The following is a 27,075-nucleotide window of genomic DNA, read 5'->3' as shown; positions in this document are numbered from 1 at the left end:
GCAAGCGGCGGTGTTCCTCTGGCAGTTTTATTCAGATGGAAACGTAATTGCAAAAGGGGGCGTGACCGCTCCATTCGCTGCATGGTGGTGCGCACCTACTACCCCTCCTTTCCTTTGCTGTTTATGCCGGATGATTTGCGGAGCTTGAAGATGTCTCTTTATAGAAACTGCGGACTGCAGGTTAGCTGTGCACCGTGCACTTTATTTTTCCTCGCCCCCAATCACCTCAAATAAAATAGAATTGATGGCGACTGGTCCTATATTCTTTTTTTTTCGTTCTCCAGCTCCTGTCGTGCTGATAGTGACCAAATCGAACACATCCGTGAGCCAGTTTTTAAGAAAACTTTGGCACCCTCTTGTGCAGCACATGAGTAGAAAGTACACAGGAGAGCGAACTCACCCGATTGATTTATTAAATCAATTTTGACTGCTTCCAAAAGAGGGAAAGGATTCGGATAGCTGAGCTGCATCGTGGAGTTTGGCAGAGATGCCTTGGGGTACTGAGGCCTTCAGTGTGCAAGCTTACCTGCTTTACTCGCAGACTTTTTTCAGCAATGAAGGAGAAGGTATGGGAGCGAATTTTCTGCAAATCTGCTTCTACGGGAAGCAGTCTAGTTTGGCGCGCGTCTCATAACTCTGTGGAATGTGATGGCTGAGCAAAACCAGTGTTGATTTACATACAGACACAGACGCCACTTAGTGTTTGAGGTTCATGCAGAAGGCAGGTTTTTTTCACGCATTGAAAAATGCGGTGACGCATAGGAACACACACACAAACAAGCCTAAAAACACACACAATGAAAATGCACAAACACAGGCACACAGACGAGCACGCTCACATACACACACATTTGCACATGCATGCACGCATGTGCCCACACACAAATTTGCATACACTCACGCACAACAGAATGCACACACGTACATTCACCCACGCACACAAGCACGCCCAACCGGCAGACTAACGTGCACTCGCACATACACACACATTTGCACACCCTCACGCACGGAAGAACACACACAGCACACATGCACTAGAACCCACACAAAAGCATGCATGTATGCACACACACATAGGCATGCGCTCGTGCACGGAAGAACACACGCCCCGCCGCGGTGGTCTAGTGGCTAAGGTACTCGGCTGCTGACCCGCAGGTCACGGGTTCGAATCGCGGCTGCGGCAGCTGCATTTCCGATGGAGGCGAAAATGTTGTAGGCCCGTGTGCTCAGATTTGGGTGCACGTTAAAGAACCCCAGGTGGTCGACATTTCTGGAGCCCTCCACTACGGCGTCTCTCATAATCATATGGTGGTTTTGGTACGTTAATACCCACATATCAATCAAATCAATCAAGAACACACACGTACAATCGCCTCCCCAATCGCTAGCATGAAGCCCTCGCTTCTCGGTGGAGACCTACACTTTATCATAATGAAAGCCGAATCGCAAACACCATCTTCATTGCATCTACCTCAAATTTTTGCTCGCGGTCAATGTAGCTTTTCTGCTCAGATACACACCGACGACATAATTTCTACGAAACAAGCTGTTTAAGGAGATTGTGATTTAAAACCACAAGCTTCACCTAAGCGAAAGAAAGTTATTTGGTCATGGGGTGACCGATCTCTGGTGCCCTATAATTCTCAGGGCTCTTATCTAAGCACTGGCCGCATGTAGGTTTGGCATGTAGGCGAATATGAATGTGAAAATGATGGGCAAAACCTACATTCGGACAGTGCTTAGATAAGAACATCACACTCACATAACTGTCATGCTGTGGGAACTTGGAAATTCTAAGTGTCGTGCTCCCAACGAAATTTCGCCGATCATCGTGCCGGTGAAAACGACTAGCATTATCAGTACTGCGGTTTAGTTTTCCAGCAATGTTATGCTGTGACGACAGAACTGGACTACATAACATAGCTATCTATGCAGGATCAACGACAAAATGCATTCCTTTTAAGAGAACAAGGCTGCCTAAATTGACGCGCACTAATCCAGGTGACACTGAGAAAAACGATCGCTAAAACTAAGTGAAAAGCACGGCAAATCATGTAATCGGCTTAGTACATGTGTTATGAAAGCAAAATTTGCGAACAAGCTGGGCCACACGAATTTGCCTTACGCTGCGTGGCTGTGTCTCGATCATAGCATGCTGCAGAGAACATTACTCACTATGTCAAGCACAATTATGAATACATATTGGTGTACCTTGATTCTAGTCACCACGTGAATGATTTCTAATGTGCCTTTCTCCAAGCATGTCTACTGTGCAGCAGCGTCAGCGGCGTCTGCAGAGTAGTGAAAAAGAAGTGCATCGCAGTGCGCGTTGACACTTCTCCAATTACATTTTTAATAGGGCACGCGCTGAATGGAACAGCCTCAGAAACGCTGCCACGCACGCTTGATCTATGCGGCCGTGCCTGAAGTAACATTTTTTGTACACACAGCACCACACAACTTTAATATGACGCGTAGAATAAATACAGTGAAACATCAGAGGACTGCTGAGAAACCTTGACGATATCCAAGAACTTGTACGCAATCATACACCAAAAGGGCTGTGTGTGCAAGAAACACTTAAAATAAAAACACACCTACTTCCTATGCAATTACATTGTTTTTTGAAAGGACCAAGATGATGCAGTCGAGTCATCCAATAGTGTTGCCATAATAGTTAATCAAGGAACAGCCTGTACAGATTTACCTCTTCAGACATCCCTGGAGGCAGTAGCTGTCCGAGCTGTCTTCTTTAAGAAACCGGTAACAATTTACAGTATTTACACACCTCTGGAGACACCATCAGTTGAAGAAACATAAATTTCAGTCACTATTCGTTGAACTTTCAAAACCGTATCTCGTCCTAGGGGACTTTGATGCACATAGTAGCCTATGGTGTGACTCGCTGCGATGCGTGAGGCCACCTCATTGAACTGTTACTTTTGTTTCTGGGGCATGTCTTCTAAATGAAAGACCCAACATACTATAGCCTCGCTAACAATACCTACTCATTGATAGACCTCGGCATTGTCTCTCCATCGCTCCTGCCTTTGCTCACATGAAAAGTCATAAATAATCCTTACGGAAATCACCATTTTCTATTAATTTTGAGTACATCATCATCAGAGTGTCCTGCACACGTTTCCAAATGGCTCATTGAAAAAGCCGATTGGGACCAGTTTTGTGAGATTACTAGCTTAAGTTGGACTGACATATGCGGTCGTAGATCCATCGTTACAGTTCTATACTGCTTTTCTGATTGAAGCTGCAGCTAAGTGTATTCCGCAAGCACCTTGGCTACCCATAAAATGATGCAGGCCCTGGTGGACCAGTGAGTGTCTCAATGCACATAATCAACAAAACAAAGCATGGAGGCTGCTTCGAGACTCGCTGACCACCGAGAATCTTGTCAATTTTAAAAACCAACTCTCGAGGCATGGACAGGCGAGAAGGGAGAGCTGGCTGAAGTTTCTATCCTGCATCAACTCGTGCACACGTGAGGCAAAAATCTGGAGCATGGTCAGTAGGGTATTAGAACAAGAAACACATCCACTTCCTCTAGTACACACGAGGCAAGTGTTTGGAAGACTAACATTGTGGTTTCTTTGTTTCGCACAAGGTGCAGGTTCGATTTGGGAGGTCCGAAGAGCGACCTCAAGACACCTCCCGGAGGACGAGTCCGTTTGACGCAAACATTTAATGACTATAGCTTGAGAACACTTAACCCAAATATAACTCGTCCTACCCCCCAGATACAGTTACAAAAAAATCTACATGCTATAAGTTAGTCACTCATAATCAAGTCCTACCACTCAGTCCCTGCATAGAGCTGGTTACAGAGAGTTGCAAAGAAGCGGGGTCTCACCCACGTCGTTGAGTGAAAGCCTTGCACGAAGCACGGGGGTTGATGCTGTTGTTGTCGTAGTTTTCATCGGGGCTGGGCAGCCACACGAGCCGCCAAAGAAGCAGCCTTCCTAGGCTTCTGACAAGCGCTGCACCAGCTGACGATGCATTTCACACAATGGCTTCGAGGTAGAGTCCCGGCCGGACAGCCTCGCCTGAGCTCGAGCCCGAAAATTGACAGCTCAGACCAGTCCACGGGCACGGGAACGTCAGCGCAGCCTGGTAGTCCGGAGCCTCTCAGGTCACCGGACGATGGAGGGAGCAGCCTTGGCTCGGGTCGGAAACCCGACTGCCCTGATACGTGGCTCGTCTTCCTCTGGCCACCGCTGCGACTCCTCTTTTTGTTCTGTCTTGCGTGTGCTTCAAACAATCGCTGCGTAGAACTGGCGCTTCATTCGTTTATCGTTTGTTGGTTCACAGTTGTGCCAGCTTCGTCCTCGTTGCCGAGTGCCAACTTGGGTCACACGGGCACTTCAAATTCCGCTCAATCAATCCATATCAAGTTCCGCGCACTCCAACCACTTTCAATTCCGCGCACTGCATCACAGACCTAGCAAACTCCCTCGGTGCACGCTTCGAACAGGTCTCCAGCTCATCCCATTGCAGTCCAGCGTTCCAACGCTACAAATCAATAGAAAAAATAGAATTTAAATCCACAAACAATAGCGCATGCAGTGAACCTTTCATCTTAACTGAGTTACAAGCATCACTAAACCGCTGTAACAGAACCGCCCGAAGCTCCGACCGTATGATATACGAAATGCTTAAACATCTGCCCCCTGAAGCCCAAAAAGCCCTGCTTTGCTTGTATAATGCCGTTTAGTTTTCCGGTGAGTTGCGTTCCGTCTGGGAAAAAGCCATCATTATTCTGATTCTTAAATAAACAGGGTAAGGACTCATCTTCAGCATCAAGCTACAGGCCCATAGCGTTGACGAGCTGCCTTTGCAAGTTCTTTAAAAATGGTAAACAGATGACTGATGCCCTTCCTCGTTAAAAATAGCCTGCTTGACCCATACCAGTGCTGGTGTCGAGAGGTTAAATTCACTACTGACCATACTGAGGCACAAGTTCTTGATGTTTTCATTCATGAACAATTTTTTCTTTTTGTGTTCCCCAATATGGAGAAGGCCTCTGGCACTGCGTGGGGCTTTGGCATACTTAGTCTTGCCACATTTAGGTGTGCGGGGTAGAACGTTAACAATATTAGAAAGCTACCTGTCCAATCGGGCATTCCATGTTCTAGTAGGCACTGTCTTGTCCCATACATTTGTCTAAGAAACGGGAGTGCCGCAGGGAGGTGTATTGAGCTGCGAGCTTTTTATAGTCAAAATGAACTTCTTGCGTCTCGCCATCCCACACAATGTTTTACTGCACTTATGTAGATAATATACTGGTTGGTTTTATATCATGTAACCTCTCTATGTGGAACGCCAGGTTCAATTGGGTTTGAACAAGGTCTCGGAATAGGCAGACGAGAATGGGTTTAAATTGAATGCACGAAAGAGAACTTGCGTCTTATTCTGCAGAAAGAGGGGCCTTCACCCTGATCCTGACATCAACCTGCATGGTCAGCGTCTGTCTCTAAAGACTGAGCATAAGTTTATGGGCATACTATTAGACTCAAAACTGACCTTCATACCACACATTAAGCATATCAAAAATAAGTGTCTAGAAACCATGTATATTCTGAAAGCGTTATCTCGAACTACGTGGGGTAGTGACAAGAATTGCCTTCTCAATATTTACAAAAGCTTCATTCACGCTTGCCTAGACTACGGGGCCATTCTTTATAAATCTGCGACACCAAGTGCTTTCAAGACGCTGGACCCTGTGCACCATTTGGGCATTCGCCTTTTTACCGGCGCTTTTCGCACTAGCCCCGTGAAAAGAGTGTATCTGAAATCGAATAAATGGTTGCTCCACCTACAGAGATATTACCTGTCTTTTGTGTACATTCTGAGAGTGAAAGCAGACAAGCAACACTCCTCGTATTTCGCAATTAATTATTTGTCTAATTCTAGCTTGTTCCAGAACTGTCCTTCGTTGAGGCAGCCCTACTCACTGCATGTGAGGGGCTTCGCCGAGGAAACAGGTGTGCTACTTCTCGAAAAGTTTGTGATGGCTCCTGCTGCATATCTGCCGCCGTAGCAGTGGCAGCTTATGGACTGTGATGTCTCTTTTGTGGAAGTCACAAAGCACGCATATTTTCTCAAACTGCAAGAGAAATATACATGCCACGAGTTCTTTACCGAAGTCCAATGCTTCTATGTCATATGCAACAGTAGTCCAGTCCTTTTCAGAGGCCGGCATTCTTCATCCTGATACGAGCACTTTAACAGGGAAGCTTATGTGATACTGGCGGTCAAAACACACATCAAACAGATGAAACTACAAAAGGCTGTAATATACACAGATTCCCGAAGTGTGGTAAAAGCTCTGAAAACTCTTAAACAACACAAAAACTTTGTCTTAGTCTCGCTTTACTCACTTTTGCGCACAGTGTACACATCCCAACAGCATGTCGTCATCTGCTGGGTGCCAGGGCACCATGAGATACAAGAAAACGTTTTGGTGGACAAGCTGGCTGCGTCCGCCAATGACACCGCTGCCTAGTGCATCAATACCAATCCCTGCACTTGACTTGAAGCCTTTTCAGAAACGAAAGCGCTGGAGCTATTGGCAGAGCGCATGGGATAGACACACGGACAATAAACTCCATGCTTTTGAGCCAAAATTTTGTAATTGCCCACCACTATGAAAATCTCGACACACAAAAGTAATACTTACAAGGCTAAGAACAGAACATACTCACTCTCCACATTCATACCTTTTGTCTGCCAGCGATCCACCATTGTGTGAGAAGTGTGGAGAACCACTTTTGGCTGTCAACATCCTCGTTTAGTGCAACGAGTTAAATGCTCAAAGAAAAAAGCACTTTTACTTCCCTGCAGACAGCAGCTCCCACTCCACCCTGTCGTGCTCACCGGTAGGGATCTGCTTTTTAAAATTCAATCACTGCTTACGTTTTTAAATGATGTATATAGTTTTCACTCTATATTCCTAGGTGATCCGTAGCACGACCTTTGTACCACGGTCGCGGCTGCAGTGACGACATCCCCACCATGGTTTTATTATCATGACCTTTCGCCATGCACTCTCTTTGCACATAGTATTTCACTTCACTCTCATGATTTTAATACTTCTGTTTTTACCCGCATTAGTGCGAGAAATTTTAAGGTCCCTATACAGCCAGGTACCATATAATTGTTCACATCTCTTGTCTACTGAAATGGCACTCTTTGGCCATCAATTGGCTCTTGCACTGTAAAGCACCACACATTGTCATCATCATATACTAGATCTTTTTATTAAATGTGGAAGTAGTGCCAGTGGGGCGACACACTGTGCACAAACCGGCAAAGCCAGCGTGGCTCGGCCGCATGCTGCAACACGCGTCTAATAAGGGACAGCACCACCGTATTTTCACCGGAGGCTGACGTCACCACAGGTGACTATAAGACCCAAGCTGCCTGGCTCACTTCACTGATTGTATCTCTAACGCTTCGAGCGCAGCATCTGCATGCTTGCCCTGCATCTGCTACCACGTTAATAAATGATTATTATGTTTTATGTTGGGACCCGTCCTTCATCGGCTCTGCATGCCACACCAGGATTTCAAATAAATTTTAAAGGCGATGCATTTGCTAGCCTGATTCCACTTTATTGATATGTTTTGTCCAGGTATTATGTGGGGGCTACGATAGAGAGGGTAAAGCCGTGCTATAGCTGCCAAAGAAGACATTGTGAAAGCTCTCATTTGTCAATCTACTATAAACATCGAACTACCTTTGTAAGGGCACATTTCACTTTCATGTTATACCAATTCCTATGATGAGAGGTTCAACTATGTTTTGTTTTTATGTGTGTTCGTTGTGCAGGCACCGCAAGCCCACGGACATTACCATCAAGTCGCATGCCTCGATAGTGAGAATAACATAGCTGCCTGTTGTTTTGTTTTGCAGATGTGCAGCCTTTCAAAGATGTTGATTTGAGAGTGTGGTATTGCTTATAGTGCAGATGATTGTGATTCCAGTGACTTAAGTTGTAAGTGGTCTATGCTGTAATCTGATATGTTTTTTTCTTTTCTATTCTATAGGCATGATATTGAACCTTGAAGAGGAGCTGAACACAGTTTCACAAACTCTGAGGAGCGTTGTGGAGGCTTCTTAAGGCATTATGAATAGGTAAGTTTCTACTTGTGTGAAGTCAAATTTTTAAAAATTGGCCCTGTATCTTCATGTTTCACTGCAAATGTCATCACAAGACGATAGTCTTGCATCTGAAGAGAGTGAACAAAATGTTCATTTGCTGTTCTGCGCGACAAAAATCTGTGAATGGTATTCTGGAGGCGCTGCGCCAGAGAGTCTCGATCCGTGCAGCGAAGGTGAACGAGCACATCGAGGCACGTTATACACGAGCACTATCTGGCAGTTATCTTCGAAAGCTAAGGAAGGCGTGCGTGCCTGTCTCAGAGGCGATAAGGTGTAGAATGCAAAGCGATGGGTAGGTTCCAGCACCGTGCCGCCTTAGCAAAGCGTTGGAAACACTTGCCTTCTTGAGTATCGCGCTGCATTGACAGCGCAATCTTGATACACGCTACGGTCCTTAGAATTACTTCTCTAGTATAAAGACACACATACAAAATATTGACGTGTCATGATGGTGCCTCAAATATGCGCAATAACCGATTTTTAATTGACAATCGCACAAGTATGAACGCTGAAACTGGAGCAATATTGGTGGGCACTGTGGATGGGGTTGGCCGTTTGGGGTATCGTTACAGTGAACAAACACGTAAATGTACAGACAGACCAAAATTTTTGTGTCGAAGTACTCCAAGAAAGACGGTTGTATTTTAAAAAATCAAGAGCTGCTTTTCCTATCATCTGAGTATAGTTAGGTCCTTTAATTCATAGCAGATGGCATGTTGTCAACAAGAAATATTTTGTGAATACACACGCTAAAGTTTTTGTGAAAGTGGTCCTCATGTCGTGAGATCAAATCCCTGCTGTGGTGGCTGCATTTTCGATAGAGGTAAAAGTGCCCGAGGCCCATGTACAGTAGACACCCGGTAAACGGAACAGTAAGGGACCAGGAAAATGTGTTTCGTTTAACAGGAGTTTCGTTAACTGAGAGGCTTGGGTGCAGAAGTCGGGTGCGAAACCAATTGTGCTAGAGGCAGCTATTCCGTTTAAGAAGCAGTTTCATTTAACTGATTTACGTTTACTGAGAGTGCACTGTACTTAGATTTAGGTGTAAATTAAAAACACCAAATAGTTGAAATATCCAGAGCCCTCCTCTAAAGCCTCTCTAACAATCATGCTGTGCTTTTGGAATGTATAACCGCAGATATTATTTATTATTTTATTGCCATGAACAACAGAACTTCGGTAATATTAGCCCTCGATGCTCACGTTTTTACACGTCACAAAATGTTGGCCTCAGTTTTGTATACTAGTGCCAACAACACCAGTTCATACGGGTTAAGCTGTATAAAGGGTCATTCACCCTGAGCACTTTTTTTTGGTAGTTCTCAGTTTATTTCTCATTTTGAAGCAATTGCATCTTGGCTGTTGATGTTTGAGCTCAAATATTCGGGCATGCCTTTCACATTCATGCAAACTGTCGATAAAAAGAAAGCGAAAAATTGTGATGCACTTTTACAGGGTGTCTTAAGGGGGCAGCCCCGCAACTTTTCCTACGAGGGCAAAAAACTTTCCCGATCGGTAATCAAGACTTTTTAGAATACACAATCTAAACATATCACAGCATGTGGCCTGGAATTTACAATTCTCAGTGAGCTAGAAATCATTCACTCTTCTTTCTACGAATGTTGCCATATACCCAAATGACTCTTCCATATATCCAAATGCAGAGTCATTGACTGATTTGAGCTTTATGAGTTGCATAGTTACTGCAGCCGCGTGTGCTTGAGATCACACTGAAAGTAAGCCGCACATTCAAAGTAAAAAGGCTGAAGGTCATAATACGTACCTATGAAGCAACTTTTTTCCCTCTGTGCCATTCCTCCTTGCTTAGCTTCCAACGTGCTCATTGGGACAAAAGAGAAAAAGGAATTACAGTGTGCAACAATTATTAACTCCACCTTTACCTGACAGATTCTGAAAATTTTTCTGGTGGTTGATACATGAGGCAATACTGTTTTAATGAAGCCATTTGGTGGTTGCTTGAAAAAGTGTTGCAAGGCACTTACAAAGGGAAAGGGCAGCTAAAAAGTCTGCACAATGAAGCAGTTGGAAAAAGTGGATCTGAAATAAGAAAAAAAAATGATATTACCATGCTTTTTAACAAGTCGTCCCTTTTTGTATTGTGTTTTACCCTCCCAACAGTCTTTGCAGTAGTTGTACAGCATGCTGAAAGCAGTAAAAAATGCAAATATTCGCCTTGAATTGTGAGACATTGAATACTGCAACCAAGCCACTGCTTTCCACACAAGTTCAACGAATGCAATATCAAATCTCATTGTGTGTTACATAAACGCTGTTGTATTGCTGCATAGAAGAGAGGTGGCAGTTGTAACTACAGCAACTTGGTTCTTGGCTTCCATGTTTTTCATTTTGTGCAACTATACGGAAGAAAATGAGGAAATGTATGTACAGTATTAGAAAAATCAATCCCTGTAATGCACTGCTAAGGGGTAGACGTGCTGCTCCAATTGCGCCTTTCTGCACCAGTCTGACCTGCTGCGCCAGGCTGTGCATAAACAGGGATTTCCTTCATAATTGCCCATTTATTATTATTTATTTATTTATTTATTCAATACTGTGGGCCTTTTCAGGCCTATAGAAGAGAGGGTGTACAGAGCAAATGACACTTCATTTCGCCGAGGTGAAAAGAAATGGAAAATATGCAACACAAACTGCAAAAACAACGATATAACAGTATAAAGCAATAAACGAACAATGCACATGTGTTTCACTAAAAAAAATACTTAGCATGATAACATCATCGGTAACATTGATACACAGATGCAGGCAGGCGGTTTAGCACGTGTAGCAATGTGCGAGCATATGCGCGATACACTGTTTCAACCTTTATTTCGGCGAAGATAGCACAGGATTTATTGCAATGCTTCTAAATGAATTTCCAACAGCAATGAAAATGATTCAGGTGATTGTGCACTGACGTCATTCGGCAAGTCATTCCACATCTCTATAGCTGCGGGAAAAAAAAAAATACTTCAACGTGACAGGAATAGGCGTATGCATTTGTCATTGTTAGTTCTACTGGAGTGACGGTGCGGAGCTTTAAGGTAATCATCCTTCATCATCCTTCTTTTGGTGCGGGTTCCAAACTATTGCTGCATATTCCAGGACGGGTCTAATGAGCATCTTGTATGCTGTTAGTTTAACTTGAGGGGAAGTTCCGGTCAGTTTACGCCTTAAAAAACCTAGTTGTTTGAATGCACGTGCAGAACTTTGATTAATGTGGACATCCCACTTTAATGATGATGTTATTGTGACCCCCAGGTACTTCATGGTATTTACGTGCTTGATGTCTGCTCCAGAGAGGGTGTACTGAAAGTGAAGTGGTGTCTTTCTATGGGAAATTGTAATGCACATGGTTTTTTCTGTATTAATTTGCATGCCATGTTTTTCACACCATTGCCCAATATTTTAAGTGTGAATACACTTTATAAGCGACCCCAAACCATCCACCGCCGTCGGCAGCGTCCGCAGTCTTCTGTCTATCTTTAAAAGAAACAGGACTTGGCGGGCCGCAGCGCGACGCTCTACCAAATAAGCCACGAACGCGACGCTGATATCGGTGTCAGTAACGCGCCTTATATCTTTAACGCCGCTGCGCGCGTCCCCCTCCCCCTTCGCTCGCTCCTCCGCTCTCCTCGCTCGCTGCAGCTGCGCGCGCACCCCTCTCTCTCGCGCGCCCGCCTTCTCTCTCAGTCTCCTGTCGAGAGCGGGTCGTGCGATGGATGTCCCGGAGGCAACGCTACCATCAACAACGAATGCAGTACAACCGAATGCCAGCACTGCACCCGTCGGTAGAGGTGACGGTACCGCGGTGGTTTCGCCGACGTTGGAAGACAAGGCGGCGCTGTAAAGGGCTCGTGAGACCAAACGTAAGCGGGCGAAGCGTGCAGCGAATGCCGAACTGCGTGCTCGCGAGGCCGAGTGCAAGCGGGCGACGCGTGCAGCGGATGCCGAACTGCGCGCTCGCGAGGCCGAGGACAAGCGGGCGAAGCGTGCAGAGGATGCCGAACTTCGCGCTCGCGAGGCCGAGGACAAGCGGGCGAAGCGTGCAGCGGATGGTAAACTGCGCGCTCGCAAGGCCGAGATGAGGCGTCAGCGTCGAGCCGCGAACGCGGCCCAAGAAGCGGAACGACAACGCAAGCGTCGGGCGGAGAAGGGCGATGAAGGCTGGCGTCAAGACTCCGCTCGCAATCGTCAACGGCGAGTGGACGTTCCCGCATTCGCCAGTGAGTTAACGTAAACTCCACCGTGTGATCAAATTGCGATTCCGAGGAACCATTACACCACAAAGGAACCATAGTGTGATTAATAAATATAATAGTGCGAATTAATAAATACCCCTCATAGCATCACCCCGTGCATTCGCACTTAATCATGTTCACCCTCAGGGAAATGCTTGGGAGTTTTTTCTAAAGATTTGTCAAGTTTCACCTGGTCTTCTGTTGTGCTAGTGGGAGAGTATATGATGCAGTCATCTGCAGAAAGCCTCATTGTAATACCTCATTTCATAGCAGTGAAGATGTCATTGATGTATATGAGAGAGTGTTGGTCCTAGTACGGACCCTCGGGGAACACCAGAGAACACGTCGGCACGGAGAACACGTCGGCACGGTCGGACTCGACATCATTAAAAGAAACATACTGGGTGCGGTTGGAAAGATAAGCGGCAATCCAATGGACTATTTTTTAGTTAACCCCAAATGATTCAAGTTTTTGTATGAGCAACGAGTGCAGGACGCGGTCGAATGCCTTAGAAAAATCAATAAATATTGCACCTATTTGCAGTCTAGAATTAATGGCTAAATCAAAGTCATGAGTAATCTCCAAAAGTTGTGTAGCGGTCGAAAGCTTCCTTCTAAAACCGTGTTGGTTCGGGTAAAGCATAATATTTTTCTCTAGATAGTTCATAAGCGCTCTGTTTATTATATGCTCCATTAGCTTGCAGCATGTACTTGTCAATGATATTGGCCTGTATGTGTTTATCAGTTGTTTGTTCCCACTTTTATGGATAGGAATTACTTTTGCACCCAACCAATCATCAGGAAGCACTGCTGTTTCTAATGATAAGAAAAATATCTTGTGCAGAAAAGCTGTTAGCTGAGTGGCATAGCGCTTAAAAAAACCATTAAAAATTTCATCCAGGCCTTGCGGCTTTTTGACATCGAGTTGAAGAAGCAGGTCAAGTATGCCAGACTTTGTTATTGTTAACTCTGGCATGTGATTTTAACTGTTAGACAACGGTAAAAATGAAGGCTGCGTACGCCTGAAAACTAATTGGAAGTAAATGTTGAAAGCATCTGCAATAATCTGTGCATCTTCAACAAGACTACCCAATATTTCCATTTTAGTTACTGTGCTATTTGGCTTTGATAAGTACTTCCAAAATTTACGTGGTTGATTTGTCATAAACTCGGTCAGTGTGCTTGAGAAAAAGTGGTCTCTTGCCATCTTTACTTCGGTTTTTAAGTGGCGTGAAAGCTCATTGAGCGCAGCGGATTTCTTTTTATGTTTGCGGAGTCGTTGTACTTTTCTTTTTAGGTGAATTATGTTTCGCGTAATCCACGGCATTTGACGCTTAGTTTTCTTTAGCTTAGTAGGTATGAAGCTTGATTCACAATGCTTATTCCAGATTTTAGTTTGTTCCATAGATCCACGACAACCGATGATGTATTAAAGAAATCGTCTTGTGATGCTTCAAGAAAATCTATAACACTTTCGTCATTCGCTCTGTAGTAATATGCGCGTCGTTGCGTGCGATACGCGGCCGCCCATGTCATGAAATGTTGACAGAATGAGCTTGTGATCAGATTCCCTCTTCAATACTTATTTGTGGTGTTAATGAGCCAGACACAAATGCAAGATCAAGCACTGAACATGCCGACCCGTGGATGCGAGTCGGTTCTATCACCAGCTGTGTCAAGGAGTAACTAAACATGTCAAAAAGTATATCTGAACCTTTAACAGCAGTATTTGAGATGGCAAAAGTGTCCCAATTTATTCCCGGCGTATTAAAATCGCCAGTAAGTATTTAGTTTCGTTCGCTCACCTACACAGCCGTGAAGAAAGTTCTGTAGCTTTACAAGGTATTCATCAGGAGCAATAGGAAACCGGTATACAGCACCAATCAACACAGGCACGTTATTAATAAGGATTGAACACCACACACTTTTGTGACCAGCAATGCCACTTTCTTTTTGAAAAGACGTGTTCCGTTTAATGGCGATGGCCACGCCCCCGCCACGACCATCCTGATCTGTACGAAGCAGTGCGTATGCTGGTGGCACTATCTCTTAATCGTGAATATCAGGGTTTAGCCATGTTTTCGTAATGACCACTACATCAGGTCCGTACAAAAGCAACAGTTCTTTCAACTGCTGTGTTTTGTTTACGATACTTCTTGCATTAAAGCAAAGCAGCGTAAGAGATTGGAAGTTAGAACTACCAAATCTAGTCAAGTCTTATTGTCGACCGAGCAACACTGAGCGTTGGCTACACATGCGGCTGCATCCATATTCAGTGTTTCAGTCATGTTGCCTCCATAACATTGCAGTTTGGCTCACTCATGGTTCTTGCAAGTGTTTGTGTAAGTGCTGTTATCGCTGTGCTTTTCCCGAAAAACTGGTGCTACCAGTATGAGTAACTGTGAATTGATATCTAGTAATACACTGAGGCCTCATTAATTTGTTCCTGTTGAGAATGTAGCCTGACAATGCACTAAAGGCAGTACGTGTGTACAGCCAAGTACAAACCTGCATATTCTGACATGCACCATCATCACCAATAAAAAGTACGCACCATACCAGATATTGCCTAAAGTATCTATCATAAAGTAATTCTTTTTCGTCAAAACGTGAAAAAGGTTCTGTAGTGGCATAATCGCCCAAAGGCACGTGGAGATGCACACACATGCATCGCAGACAACCGATACTGTCGGCTCTGTAGCGATCTCAGTCACGCGATGCCAAGGAGCATTTCGAACTACTAATACAAGGTCTGCGATCGCAGTGACTAAGATTGCTACAGAGCCGACAGTATCGGCTTTCTGTGACGCATGTGTGTGCATCTCTACCATGATCTGATACTAAGCAAAAACTGTCACTGTTTCATTGAAGTGCTGTACAGTTGCATGGATCTTCTGGCTGGTTGCTTGTAGCGCGTTGCTTATTGTGCCCTCACTGTCGCTGCCTGGCTGCTCGCGGTACCATGGGCGTTGATTTACCTTGCGAGTTGCTCGTCCTCACTCCGCTCCAGACCGAGCACAGATGAGGGAAGTGGGTTGTTTAGTTAGGGTGGGGTCGATAATGTTTCGGCAAGCGAAGTGTGCAGTGATGATAAAGTGGTTATGAAAATGGGAGATAAGTATCACTTATCTTTTGTTTTCTCCAAGTTATTGCTCTATCAGCTGTGATGTTCAATGACACGAACACACCAGTGGCGTAAATCCAGAAAAATCGCACGTTGACACACCTCTTACTATGGTGACAATTTGGTTTTCACATATGTTGGCTATATTTTCACGTGTATAAAAAAAGTGTGCTTTCAAATCAAATGGAAAAATGAATATGGGTTGCCAGCTTGCGTAGTTGAATTGTTCTATTGAGGCTTTTCTAAAACCGAGTGGCAGAGCCGATTTTAATAGCCTCACCCAGGTGAGGAGTATTGAACACCGGTGCACGCTATAAAATAAAAGAAAAGGAAAAGCAATAAAGAGTAATGTACTATACTCAACTGTCAAGCAATTCAGATGTATGATGTTTGAAAAAGAAATTTTAAGGGGGGACACTCACAAATCGTGTCCCCCAAGCCTGAGCAAAAGGGGTGTCCAGACCCCCCCTCCCCCCCCCCCCCCCCCGACTTTCCCACTATTTACGCCCTTATTCAACACCACACTCGTATATATTAATTTGTGGCAGGTGTGTTGGCTCATTTGTAGTGTTTGCTAAAAACCATTGGAACTGTTGTTCACCAGAAGTAAATCATGTTAAATTAACTATTATGTTTTACCCTAGAAGCTACTCTGAAACTCACTTGCATTTCTCCAAAATGCACCTTTGTGTTTTTCAACCTGTTCCAAAACTCCCTTGTTATCACTACAAAGCTGCTCCGTTACAGCATTAATCCTGCTCCCTGAGCTGCTCCAAAAAACTGAAGCCCACTTCCATCTCTGATTGCTCAATGAAGTCTGTGGTGTACACGTATCCCGAAGGAGTACGGCCACCAGCGTGGGTCCGGTCTTAGCGAGCCGCAGGGCACGCATTAACCGTCGCCGTGGCGAAAACACGATACTGCTCAAAGTCGCAACACTTTATTGTGGCAACACCAAACGCAGTACAGCCCGTTGCAAAAAGGCGCGGCGGGAAAGCAAGTAGGCTTATCCACGCCACGGGCACAAAGTACTACACAGGGTGCCACGAGCACGTCTCCGCGGTAAAGGTGATCCACGGAGACACCGGGACAAAGGGCCCGGTTGCTCGAGCGAGGGTAAAGGCGCTCGCGTTGGCTTCGGAGGGAGACGGGTCGGCGTAGCGAGGCCACGCACTAGGACACCGTACCGCCCTTCGGCCGTGCGTACGCAGCGGGGCAACAACAGGTGAGCGTTCGCCTTGGGCGCGAGGCGCCGTCAGCGAAGTCTGACGAGCCCCCGACTGACGGGAGTCGACGGACGGGAAAGATAGCGTGGCTCACCCGTTTGCTGTCCCGGAGAGTATCTGACCGCTCCCGACGCAGCGCGCGAAAACCTCTCAGGAGTCCCCGCGCGCGGCGCCACAGTCGACATCCGCTTCCGGGTGAGGGAGTTAAACGTCACTCCGCTCTCCCACCACGGCGGACAGCAAAGGAGGGCAGACATGTCGGGACATGAGAACGGCAGAAAAGGCGGCAAAGCCCGCGCAAAGGCAGCAGGTTAGCCTCAATTCCCACAAGTCTTGCAAGTCTGTTGTCTCAGTACACCCTTATGGCTTTGTGGTGTATGTAGTGACACCATATAAAACAATGTGGTATTATGGTGCCATAACTTGCACCATAAAACTAACAGAGCACCTTCTTTCATAGCCCACACGGTAGAGCATCACACTTATTTTGAAGGTTGTCGGTATGAATGCCAGCAGTAGAACAGGTGAATTTTCGTCCACTTTCGATCCTTTGTCTTTCAATTCAGGTCATAGTGATTACACCCCAGTTAAAAGAACCTGTTGTCCCCTGTGCTTTCCTCTGCTTAATTATGTATTGGTTTTAGTGGTTGTGTATAACAAAGAAATGGGCCCGTAGAGCAATTCTGCCTTTTTGCAGCTAAAGTTGTTATGAGATCAGAACACAGGTGCTGCGCCGTAGTCAGAACATGTGCGGCGCTGTAGTTGTCCGCCGCCGCTGCTGCCTGTAACCAGTATCGCAAGGAATAAGAAGAAAAAAAACTCTGTAAATAAAAAACACCAAGTACACAATGGTATTTGAACACAGGTCCGCTGCGTGCCAGCCCAGTATTCTACCACTGAGCCTCACCAGTGCTTGGAACTTGTTTCTAAACTGGCCTCAGGCAGGCTTAATGTCGGTAAAGGAATCACATTTTTTATTTTTGTCATTCCTTTGTCGTTACTACTTGCTCTAAACCGTTTTTTTTTATTGATTGTATTTGCTTGTCGCATTTCCACCTGCTATATTTTGCGTGTTTTTTATATTCTATTGTTTCCAATGTTTCACATGCTGTGAATACTGTTCAAGACAGATTCCATAATTTTTTTTCCTTTTTTTCTCAAGGTGTATTCACAGTTCGTTACTTTGTCTCTTTTGTGCAACATGTACCTTTTGTACAAGCCACTCCTGCTTATGGCTTGCAGAAGAAGCGTGCAGCAATAAATAAATTATTTTCCTGATAATTTGTCATTTTCTTGATGAGTTGAAGATTCCATTTTTTTATGGCAAACTGATGGAGAGTTAACTTTGTGGTAGTATCTTGAAAGGACCAGTGACATTTTTTTTTTGCTGATATCGCTTGCAAGGCAATAACTGCGACATTGGCAACATCTTTCCAATTCAGATTATTAGTGAAAGGAATGGGAGAGCATTCCTGGCTCTGTGATCTGGTGGCTTATTTCGGACAGCATGGCGAGCTCACTTTTCATTTCTGCCACAGAAAGCCACAGCTATGTCTTGGCTGCCGCTCTTTCGTAGGCCGGCTTATTAAAATTGCATTAGCAGAACATGAATGTTATTGGACGTCTTGACCACTGATGCCCACATTAATTTATTAGAGCAAAAGTGCTGGGGCCCTAAAGCGGCTTGCTTACGTAAGCTCTTGCGCTTTGTTTCTTCCATAAGTGCTGCTGCGAGTACAAAGGAACACAAAAGTGTGCATATGTAATCTGTTTAGGGCCCCCAGTACTAAAACTCTGTTGCCTTGGTCTGTTTTTGTGCCGGCAATGCGTAGACCGTGTGGTGATTTCTGGATGTCCTGACTAGGCCCCGCTTAAAATTTGTCTGTGCAGTGCCAGAGTATGGCAAATGACTCTTGAAATTCTCCTTCCCAGCTGGTATAGTGTATTTTCGTTTCCGGAAGAAAGTATTAATTGCAATTGAAGAGAACCATGTAATGTATCACTTCTTGACTATCTGAGCATATAGAGTCGTAGGTTGGCAAACTCACTCGAGTTTACTTACGTGGACCCTTATAACAATTGTTCGGATTTAATGCCCGAAAACCATGATATGATTATTTAAGACACTGTAGTGAAGGGCTCTGGAAATTTCAACTGCCTGGGCTTCTTTAATGTGCACCTAAGTGCACATTAATGTGACCAGCCTCAATCATTTTAAGAAGTTGTCCAAAGGACTGGAACCAGCCACGCCTTGGGGAGAAGTCGGGATCAGAGGAGGCAGAGCTGATACCGTATTCACTCGCATAATCCTCGCACTTTTTCTTGCGGAAAACGGATGCAAAGTTGGGGGTGCGAGACTTACGCGGGGAAAACTTTTCACGAAAACGTATAGAGCGAACAAAAAAACGAAGTGGTTGCAAATCGGGATTCTCACACCAGCAACTAACAGCAAGCTTTGAGAAGCACTAATTAAAATTTACCTAAACAATAAAAGCAGAGGTTCAACACAAGGCAAGATTTATTTCAGACACAAAAAGTGCAATCAAATAGTCGAGAATTAAAATACCATAGGCAAAGCTTGCGGGCGTAGCGGTAGCGTTGGTCGCTCAACAAGAGCTCTCAAAAGATAAGTGTAGGTTGTCAGTATTGGGCTGATGGCTATTTAACAGAATCGTTCAGTTTCCTTCTGAAGAAATAAAGTTTACCATCAATCCCAGTCTTAAGCACACGGCAGGCCCAACGCGTCTTGGTGGCTTTCAGCTGCCGTCACCAGTAGCGAACACAAAACTCGTTGACTCCAAAGGGCCTACCGGCGACTCTGTTGCCGTTGTTTAGTGCATGATCAATCACTTTCAACTTGAAAGCAGCCGTGTAGCTTCAGTATCGCCCCATAACGTCACAAGATTACCGACACAACATACAAAACACGCCGCAACGTGCACTTGCAGCTTTGGCTTGGCTTAGATTGAATTTTCTTGCAATAATAGTACGCTTGATGCATTAGAGATGGCGCCAGATGACGTGCACTGTCATCATCAACGGCTGGAACGAGCAGACGACATTATTGCGGCAATTTTTTAGGGTGAAATAACTTGAGAGAAAAAAGTCGTATTTTCGTTGGGCGATGTGGGGGGGTGCGAGAATTATGCGAGTGCAAGGATTACGCAAGTAAATACGGTAACAAGAACGTTTATTTACCTGACTAATGGTAGGGGTGTTGTGGGGTGCGTTTCTTTATAACTTCTTGATTTTCCCTAGATTCTTGTTGAAGAAAGCCAGAGTCCAGCGTAGTACAATTAAGATGTCGTCCTCATCTCCCCTTTCTGGGGGAAGGTCAAGCACTGCCTCATTTCTGACCAAGGAAAGAGGGAAGTGGTGTGCCCTGCTTGTTCTGCTGTGTTGAAGAGAACACAAGACACAACAGAGCAGTAGAAAGGCTGCGGAAGTGCAAATTACGGAGAACTGGCCGTGCAGTCAGGTGCATTGTTTCCTTTACCCCATAGCAGTGCCAGTGAATCTGATGGCTAGCTCTCTAGCTCTCAACTGGGTCAGGATGCGATAAAGGCACCACAGAGTGTGGGGAAGGTGCCTGATGAGGGATCTGATGTGCTCGGCTAATTGTCCATTACATCTCGCAGAAGGTTGGACCAAAGCAGTGCACAGGTGATCACTTCTTTCGAGCAGCCTTGATTGGAAATAGCTCACTTCGAGGCCTTATAAAGCTTTCAAACTCAGCCAGATTGTTTGACGAGGGGTGCCGACAGCTTTGAAGGTTCAGAACACAACTGTTGCGTTGCCGCTTCAGGTGCACTTAGTTGAATATTGACTTGAAGGAGAGCCAGGCAGACGCTGCCAAATAATTTCGAGAGTCCAAGCAGTGCCGATTCATGAAGGCCGATCATAACTTGAATCGTGCCACGAGTGTGAGCGAGTTCAGTTGAAAAAAATTTTAGTGAGCCTCAGTTTGAGGGAGACCATTTGAGGAAAATTTTGGCGAGTCGGAGTTCGAGTAATCCTTGAGCGGAAAATGTAAGTGTGAGTGAGCTTTGTTTAGTTTTTGCAAACAGATCGTCTTATCTACTCAACTTCACTATTGTTATCATCCCTATTTTGGCTCGTTTGGGATCATGTCTAATCGGACAATCACTGTACCAGCATTCATACACCAGATCAATTTTGATCTCGGGCTTAAGTAAAGGGGGGGGGGCTTAATCTCTTATTTCCTGCAAGCTCTTTCGCGAGAAGTTCTTGAATGCACCATCTCATGTTAGTCGTCTCATTCAATAAAAATGTCCATGAACTGATGATAAATATTTGAAATTATGAGATCAAAGGTGCCATGCAGGAGAGCTATATTGCTCACATTGTCCCCGCAGTGGTCTGATGGTTATGACACTTGACTGCTCACTGAAAGGTCACGGGATGGAATCCCGGCTGCGGCAGCTGCATTTTCTATGGAGGCGAAAATGTTTGACGCCCGTGGGATTTAGGTGCACATTAAAGAACCTTGGGTGGTCAAAATTTTCTGAGCTCTCCACTACGGCGTCTCTCATAATGGTATTGTGGTTTTGGGACAGTAAACCCCAAATATTATTTTGTCCACGTTCTGTGATGCAACAGAACGAAACCTTGAGTGAGTGTTCAAGAAGTACCAAATATGGTGCCACCCAGGATTGGTCCAACTCTCAGACCTGAGAATAGGAACTGGAAAGGCAATGCTGGCAATCATTTTGGCAAAGAATGGGCACAGAATGGATGGAGACACTGTTTTGTACATTAGAAAGTACACAGAACTGTCCGCCACATGACTTGGATTGGGTCGAAACTTTTTGGTTACCTCGCCAAAATTGCTATTTTTCATATGCCTCGGAAAAATAGTGCTTCAGTTTTAAAGGTACTCCGGCATGTATTGCAACATACCAAATTTTGTGCAATGAAGTGCTCTTTCCAAAAAATATGTGTTGTAGAGCAACAAAAATATTTTGTAAGGAATAAAAATGTGAAAGGTGCGTAAACTTTGGTTGCCAGCTTGTAAGCAGTGTAATAAGAAACACTATGTATTCAAAAATATTCAAAACAAGGAAAATACAAAGTATGCAATTTGAAAACAAATGACTTATGAACAGTATAAAAATAACTAATGTTGTTCAAAATGTTTCTATTTTCATAGATAAAGAAAACTGGAACCGAGGTGTTTGTGCCATGCAGTGAAGCATTGTTGGTTTTTCACAAGGAGGTTAAAGTAATATTTGCAGGAGTGGAGGAGGTGCCCCCAGGTGAAGCCGCGTGCTGCCATCTTGCCATAGGCAGAAAGTGCGCCTTCCTCAACTCTAGCCGTTTCCGCCGCACAGATGTTCGAAATGTTTTTCAGCGTTGTGGCAATCCAGACGTTGTAGTGGACACATTGTGCCTTTTTTAAAACTACATAAATCAAGCGAGAGGGTGCTTTGGGATAATGTTTCAGTTGCAAAGTCCAGTGGTACACATCCTTGGGCTTGTTCTTACCACTGGAGTGGAGCACAAATAGGAAAAGTACACAAATTATTCGTTGCTATTAAATAGGCAATTGACTCCTAATACTTTGTTATTGGTTCCTTGTGTTAATTACAAAGGTACCTTGCTACTACAAGGGTGGCTAAAATCGTTTGGGCAATGCACAGGGACCTGTCTTTTTTTGCATTCGTGCCTTTTATTTTTTGTCGTGCAGCCAGTAAAATCGGTATGTTTGAACTGTGCTGTACTCGTTCCAGCTGCAAAGAAAGTGGCCAAGACCGAGGCCCAGGGTACTCCTGCAGTATGTGTTCAACTTGAAGTTGTTGAAAACGTGACACTACACTTGCATCACCTACATGGCAGCTCTTACAAAGAAACAAACAAAAGCTTCATGTTTTCTAAGGGGAGATAAAACAGCTTTATAACAAAATTCTACCACATATAAATTGTAGAGCGAAGGAAAAAAAGCGAGGCTTTATCCTCAAAGTATGATTAAGGAGATAAAAAATCAAAAGCTCATGCCTGAAGAGGGGGGGGGGGGGTGTTTGTTCACTGCAACCTTTCCTCATACATACAGCAACTCCTTCACAGTACACAAAAACGCCAGAAAGTCGCGTATCAGTCAGAGATTCGGGCGTTTACCTTAACCCTGCCTTTCCATTCTCCATCAACTTCTGCGTATGTACACTCGAAGTTAAATAATCGAGCACTGTGAGCAGAGCGCATTATGCAAGAACGTCCCACAGTTTTATGAAAAGACAATTAGTAGCAAAAAGCTTTCCCAATGCTGCACAGAGACTCCGTACTGTACGCTGATTGTTGATGACAAATGAGGTAACATGTTGAGATTGTGGAGGACTACCATAGTTAGATATGAGGACTTTGGGTCTGGAATGCATGATGATAGACTGCATGTGCATATGCTCATTGACCTAATGGCTTTGAATGTCACTAGTGTTCATAAATTGATTCATTGGCGAGAGCAGAGAGAGCCTAATTAACCAAATTGTATCGAAAAACTGCAGATATAACTTGATCAAGTAAAAATTGGGCTATCTGGTCTTGCATGATAAGTACGAACAGTGTGATATTCTACATGGACACAAAAGAGGAGACACAGACAAGCGCTGTATGTGCCTTCTCTTGTATCCCTGTGTAGAATATCGCGCTGATCGTACTTCATCATGCAGATAGAAGCTGTAGAAATGTAGTTAACTGCAAGATAAATGGCCTTAGTTAAAGCACATCTATGCAAAACAAAACAAAACTACTGCTTCTGAACTTATTGAGCTTTTCTTAAGAAAAGTAATGGCTTTCGATGAAAGCCGTGGTGGGCATATCTGTCTCGATGAGCGTGTCCTTATGTGTGATGATAGGGATGTCCACATTCATATTCCACGCGAAGAAAGGGGCCGAACTCTTGATATGCATAAGATTCTGTCACATTAATAAAATAATTGGGAAAATGAGTGCCGAGAATGTGGGGTCTGCTCTCAAGAGTATGCTTCCTTCTAAAAGCCAGCAATACTCTTAGTCGGTGTGCATGCTTGCAAGGAAAATGCCAAAAAAATAGATTAAAGTATACTGTAAGCCAGTCTGATATTTGACTTGTTATTCTAGACAACTTCTCCCCCAACAACTCCCCGCAAGGGCGCCTGCGCAAGTAGGCGTTTGGTGTGTAGCGACACCACGGACCCGAGCTAACGGGGGAGTTTTGGCTCCATCCCACGCCTAGCCGTGCGTGGCTTTGCCGTGTCCGGGGAAAAGGGAACCTTGGGGGTTGAGCCAATGCTGGGTGATTGGACCTTTAAGGCCCCCCAGTGGCGGCAACACACCCCTTTGGCCCCGGCTTCACGTAGACGGCACCCCTGGGCTGACCCACCCAGGAGAAACCGGCAGTCGCCTTTTCCTGTCTCTCCCTCTGTTCATCTTCGTTTTTCTCTCTTACTTTCACTCTTTCCTGTTCTCTCCTCTCTTCAATTTACTTCTGTTTTTTCTGGCCGAAAGGGTTAACCTTGTGTGGCTATCCAAACTAGGGTAAACCATATTGGGTTATAGTAACTGTGTACTGCTGGCGTTGCGCAGACATGCCCACATGCTCTGCCACGTCCCCTTGTTGGACTCCGAGGTGGGTGGTAGGCGCCGTTATTTAAAAATCCACATTTTCCCATGGGATCCTCGACCCCTTCTCTAACTGATCGTGCCTCGAAAAGGGTACGCACCGACGCAACTTCACTACTCTAACCCAAAAACAGAGAAACTTTCCCAAAATACCATGTCCTCCACTGCGAACAATTGTCTACAAAAGTTAGAGCAATCTCACCCTTCCTTGTGGCCAAGTGCTTGAGAAAGACCATTGGAACCGGTTATAAGGCCACGAAGATGGTAAGTGGAGATCTACTTCTCGAATTAAAAGACAAGGAACAGTACAATAAACTCTCGCACCATGTAGCCTTTGGTAACATCCCCGTCTCTGTGAGCGCACACCGTACCATGAATACAGTGAAGGGCGTGGTATCGGACGAAGATTTGATGACACTGAGTGAAGAAGAGCTCCTTGATGGATGGAAGGACCAAAGTGTAATACATGTCCAGCGCATCAAAATCAGACGTAACAACAACGAAATAGCAACAAAGCACTTGATACTCACCTTCAACAACTATTTTACCTGAGACTCTCAAAACTGGCTATATAAAACTCCATGTCCGACCCTTCATTCCGAACCCGAGGCGTTGTTTCAAATGCCAGCGATTTGGTCATGCATTCCAGAGCTGCCGAGGACAGCTGATGTGTGCCAAGTGTGGCACAACCGGCCACAATGCTGATGAATGTAGTCATGACAAGGTCCTCTGTGCTAACTGCGAAGGTAGTCACCCCGCATACTCCAGAGCGTGCCCAGCCTGGAAAAGAGAGAAAGAAATAATAACTCTAAAAGTTAAGAAAAATATCACATTCAGGGAAGCAAGACAACGGATCTCATTATCACTGGCCTTCAAAACACCTTTTGCCAAAGTGGTGCAACGAGGGGCGGCACTACTAAGGCCCTTGGCAGCTGCCCGGACCGCGCCTAGCGTGCCGAGGCCAATGCCACAAGCCCCTACGGCGCGAGCAGCCAGCGCTGCCCTGCCCACATTCAGCCTGTCTACACCAGTGACCTCTACAAGCTCTGGCAGCAGCCAGGGCAATCACGAGGCCTAGGGGGCTTCATCAACCCCCAGCTCGGTGGGGACAAAGACTTCATCGATCGAGGCGAAGTCTAAGCGACGCACAGATCGCTCTATAGAGCGGGCGTCTAGTGCCTCGCAAAAGGGTATGGATACCAGTTCTAGCCAAACGGCGCAGGAAACACCGAAGGAGCGGCGAACTTCTCTCCACCGCCCCAAAAAGGACAAGACGCCGATTACAGGGCCTGACAAAGGCCCTGTAAAATGAGCTAATCTCCATCTCCTCTGCACACAGCACTTTTTCCCTTTTTTTTTCCACTATGGACAAAATCATACAGTGGAATGTAAGGGGAATACTTGGAAATTTAGATGACGTCCAAGAACTTCTGAGTAAGTTTAATGCGAAAGTGCTATGTGTGCAAGAAACGCACTCAACTCCTAAGCACAAGGACTTCCTACGGCAATATCTTATTTTCCGTAAAGACCGGGAGGATGCTGTCGTACCATCTGGCGGTGTGGCCATTATAGCTGATCGAAGTATAACATGCCAGCATTTGAAGCTTCAAATGGCCCTTGAGGCAGTGGCCATTCGAGCTGTACTTTTTAATAAACTCATTACCATATGTTCTGTGTACATACCACCGCATCAAGAGCTACACAGACGTGATCTAGAATCAATAGATGAACTCTCAGAGCCATTTCCGTTTCTAGGTGATTTTAATGCACACAATGTCCTGTGGAGCGATGCTCACTGTGATGCGCGAGAACGTCTCATTGAGCAGCTCCTTTTCTCTTCTAGTTTGTCTTTTAAATATAAAAGAGCCTACGTATTTTAGCCTTGCAAATAACACGTACTCCTCCGTAGATCTTAGCATTTCATCACTGTCCCTTTTACCTGTTTTTAAGTGGAACGTTCTTAAAAACCCTTATGGGAGTGACCACTTCCCAATCATCCTGAGTGCGCCGAACAAAGATCAACTACCCCCGCAGGTTCCTCGATGGAAGATTGACTCAGCTGATTGGGAAGGGTATAGAACTCTTACACACATGACATGGACTTAGCTATCTGCCCTGACCATAGATGACGCTGTCACGTATTTTACAGCTTTTATACTTGATGCCGCATCTAAATGTACTGCCAAAACGAGCGGCATGTCTTCTAAACGGCGAGTCCCATGGTGGAACGAGGCATGCAGGAAAGCACGGACCACTCGGAACAAAGCATGGGCGTTGCTTCGCGATTCCCCTACAGTAGAAAACCTGAAAAATTTCAAGCGGGTCAAATAGCAGGCAAGAAGAACTCGTCGACAAGCTAGACGAGAGAGCTGGACAAAGTTTATATCGAGTATTAACTCATACCAGGTGAGAGAAAAGTGTGGAATAAGGTAAAGAAAATTAAGGGCCAACAAACGTATTCCCTTCCACTAGTAGATAGCCTCGGGGAAAGCTTGGAGGATCAAGCCAACTTTCTTGGCACACATTTCGAACATATATCGAGCTCCTCACACTACTCGAATCCTTCCAGAATTACAAGGCACGAATAGAAAAACGAAAGTTAGAAAGAAAATCCGCAAGAAATGAGGCGTATAATGCACCATTCTGCTTAGCAGAACTGCAAACAGCACTCAGCTGC

At 45.0% G+C, this 27,075-nt stretch overlaps 1 protein-coding gene across 8 annotated transcripts in view; it reads left to right on the top strand.

Moving 5' to 3' along the window:
• The window catches only part of Lamtor3 (Late endosomal/lysosomal adaptor, MAPK and MTOR activator 3), a 185,253-nt gene that overhangs the window by 78,650 nt on the left and 79,528 nt on the right, over positions 1-27,075 (top strand). For 6 of the 8 annotated variants that reach the window (XM_075879592.1, XM_037413674.2, XM_075879594.1 and 3 more), the window contains exon 6: positions 8,061-8,148. In XM_075879592.1, the coding sequence (XP_075735707.1) occupies positions 8,061-8,134 (74 nt within the window). In that variant the 3' untranslated portion in view covers positions 8,135-8,148. Of the gene's footprint in view, positions 1-8,060; positions 8,149-21,954; positions 22,362-22,534; positions 23,878-27,075 lie in introns of those variants that run through there. The other 2 variants (XM_075879593.1, XM_037413678.2) reach the window with 2 other exon arrangements.

This window comes from Rhipicephalus microplus, chromosome X, assembly GCF_043290135.1.
Source record: "Rhipicephalus microplus isolate Deutch F79 chromosome X, USDA_Rmic, whole genome shotgun sequence".
Classification (NCBI taxonomy): Eukaryota; Metazoa; Arthropoda; class Arachnida; order Ixodida; family Ixodidae; genus Rhipicephalus; species Rhipicephalus microplus.
The sequence above is the reverse complement of the archived record's forward strand: the minus strand, read 5'-3'. Positions and strand labels throughout refer to the sequence as shown.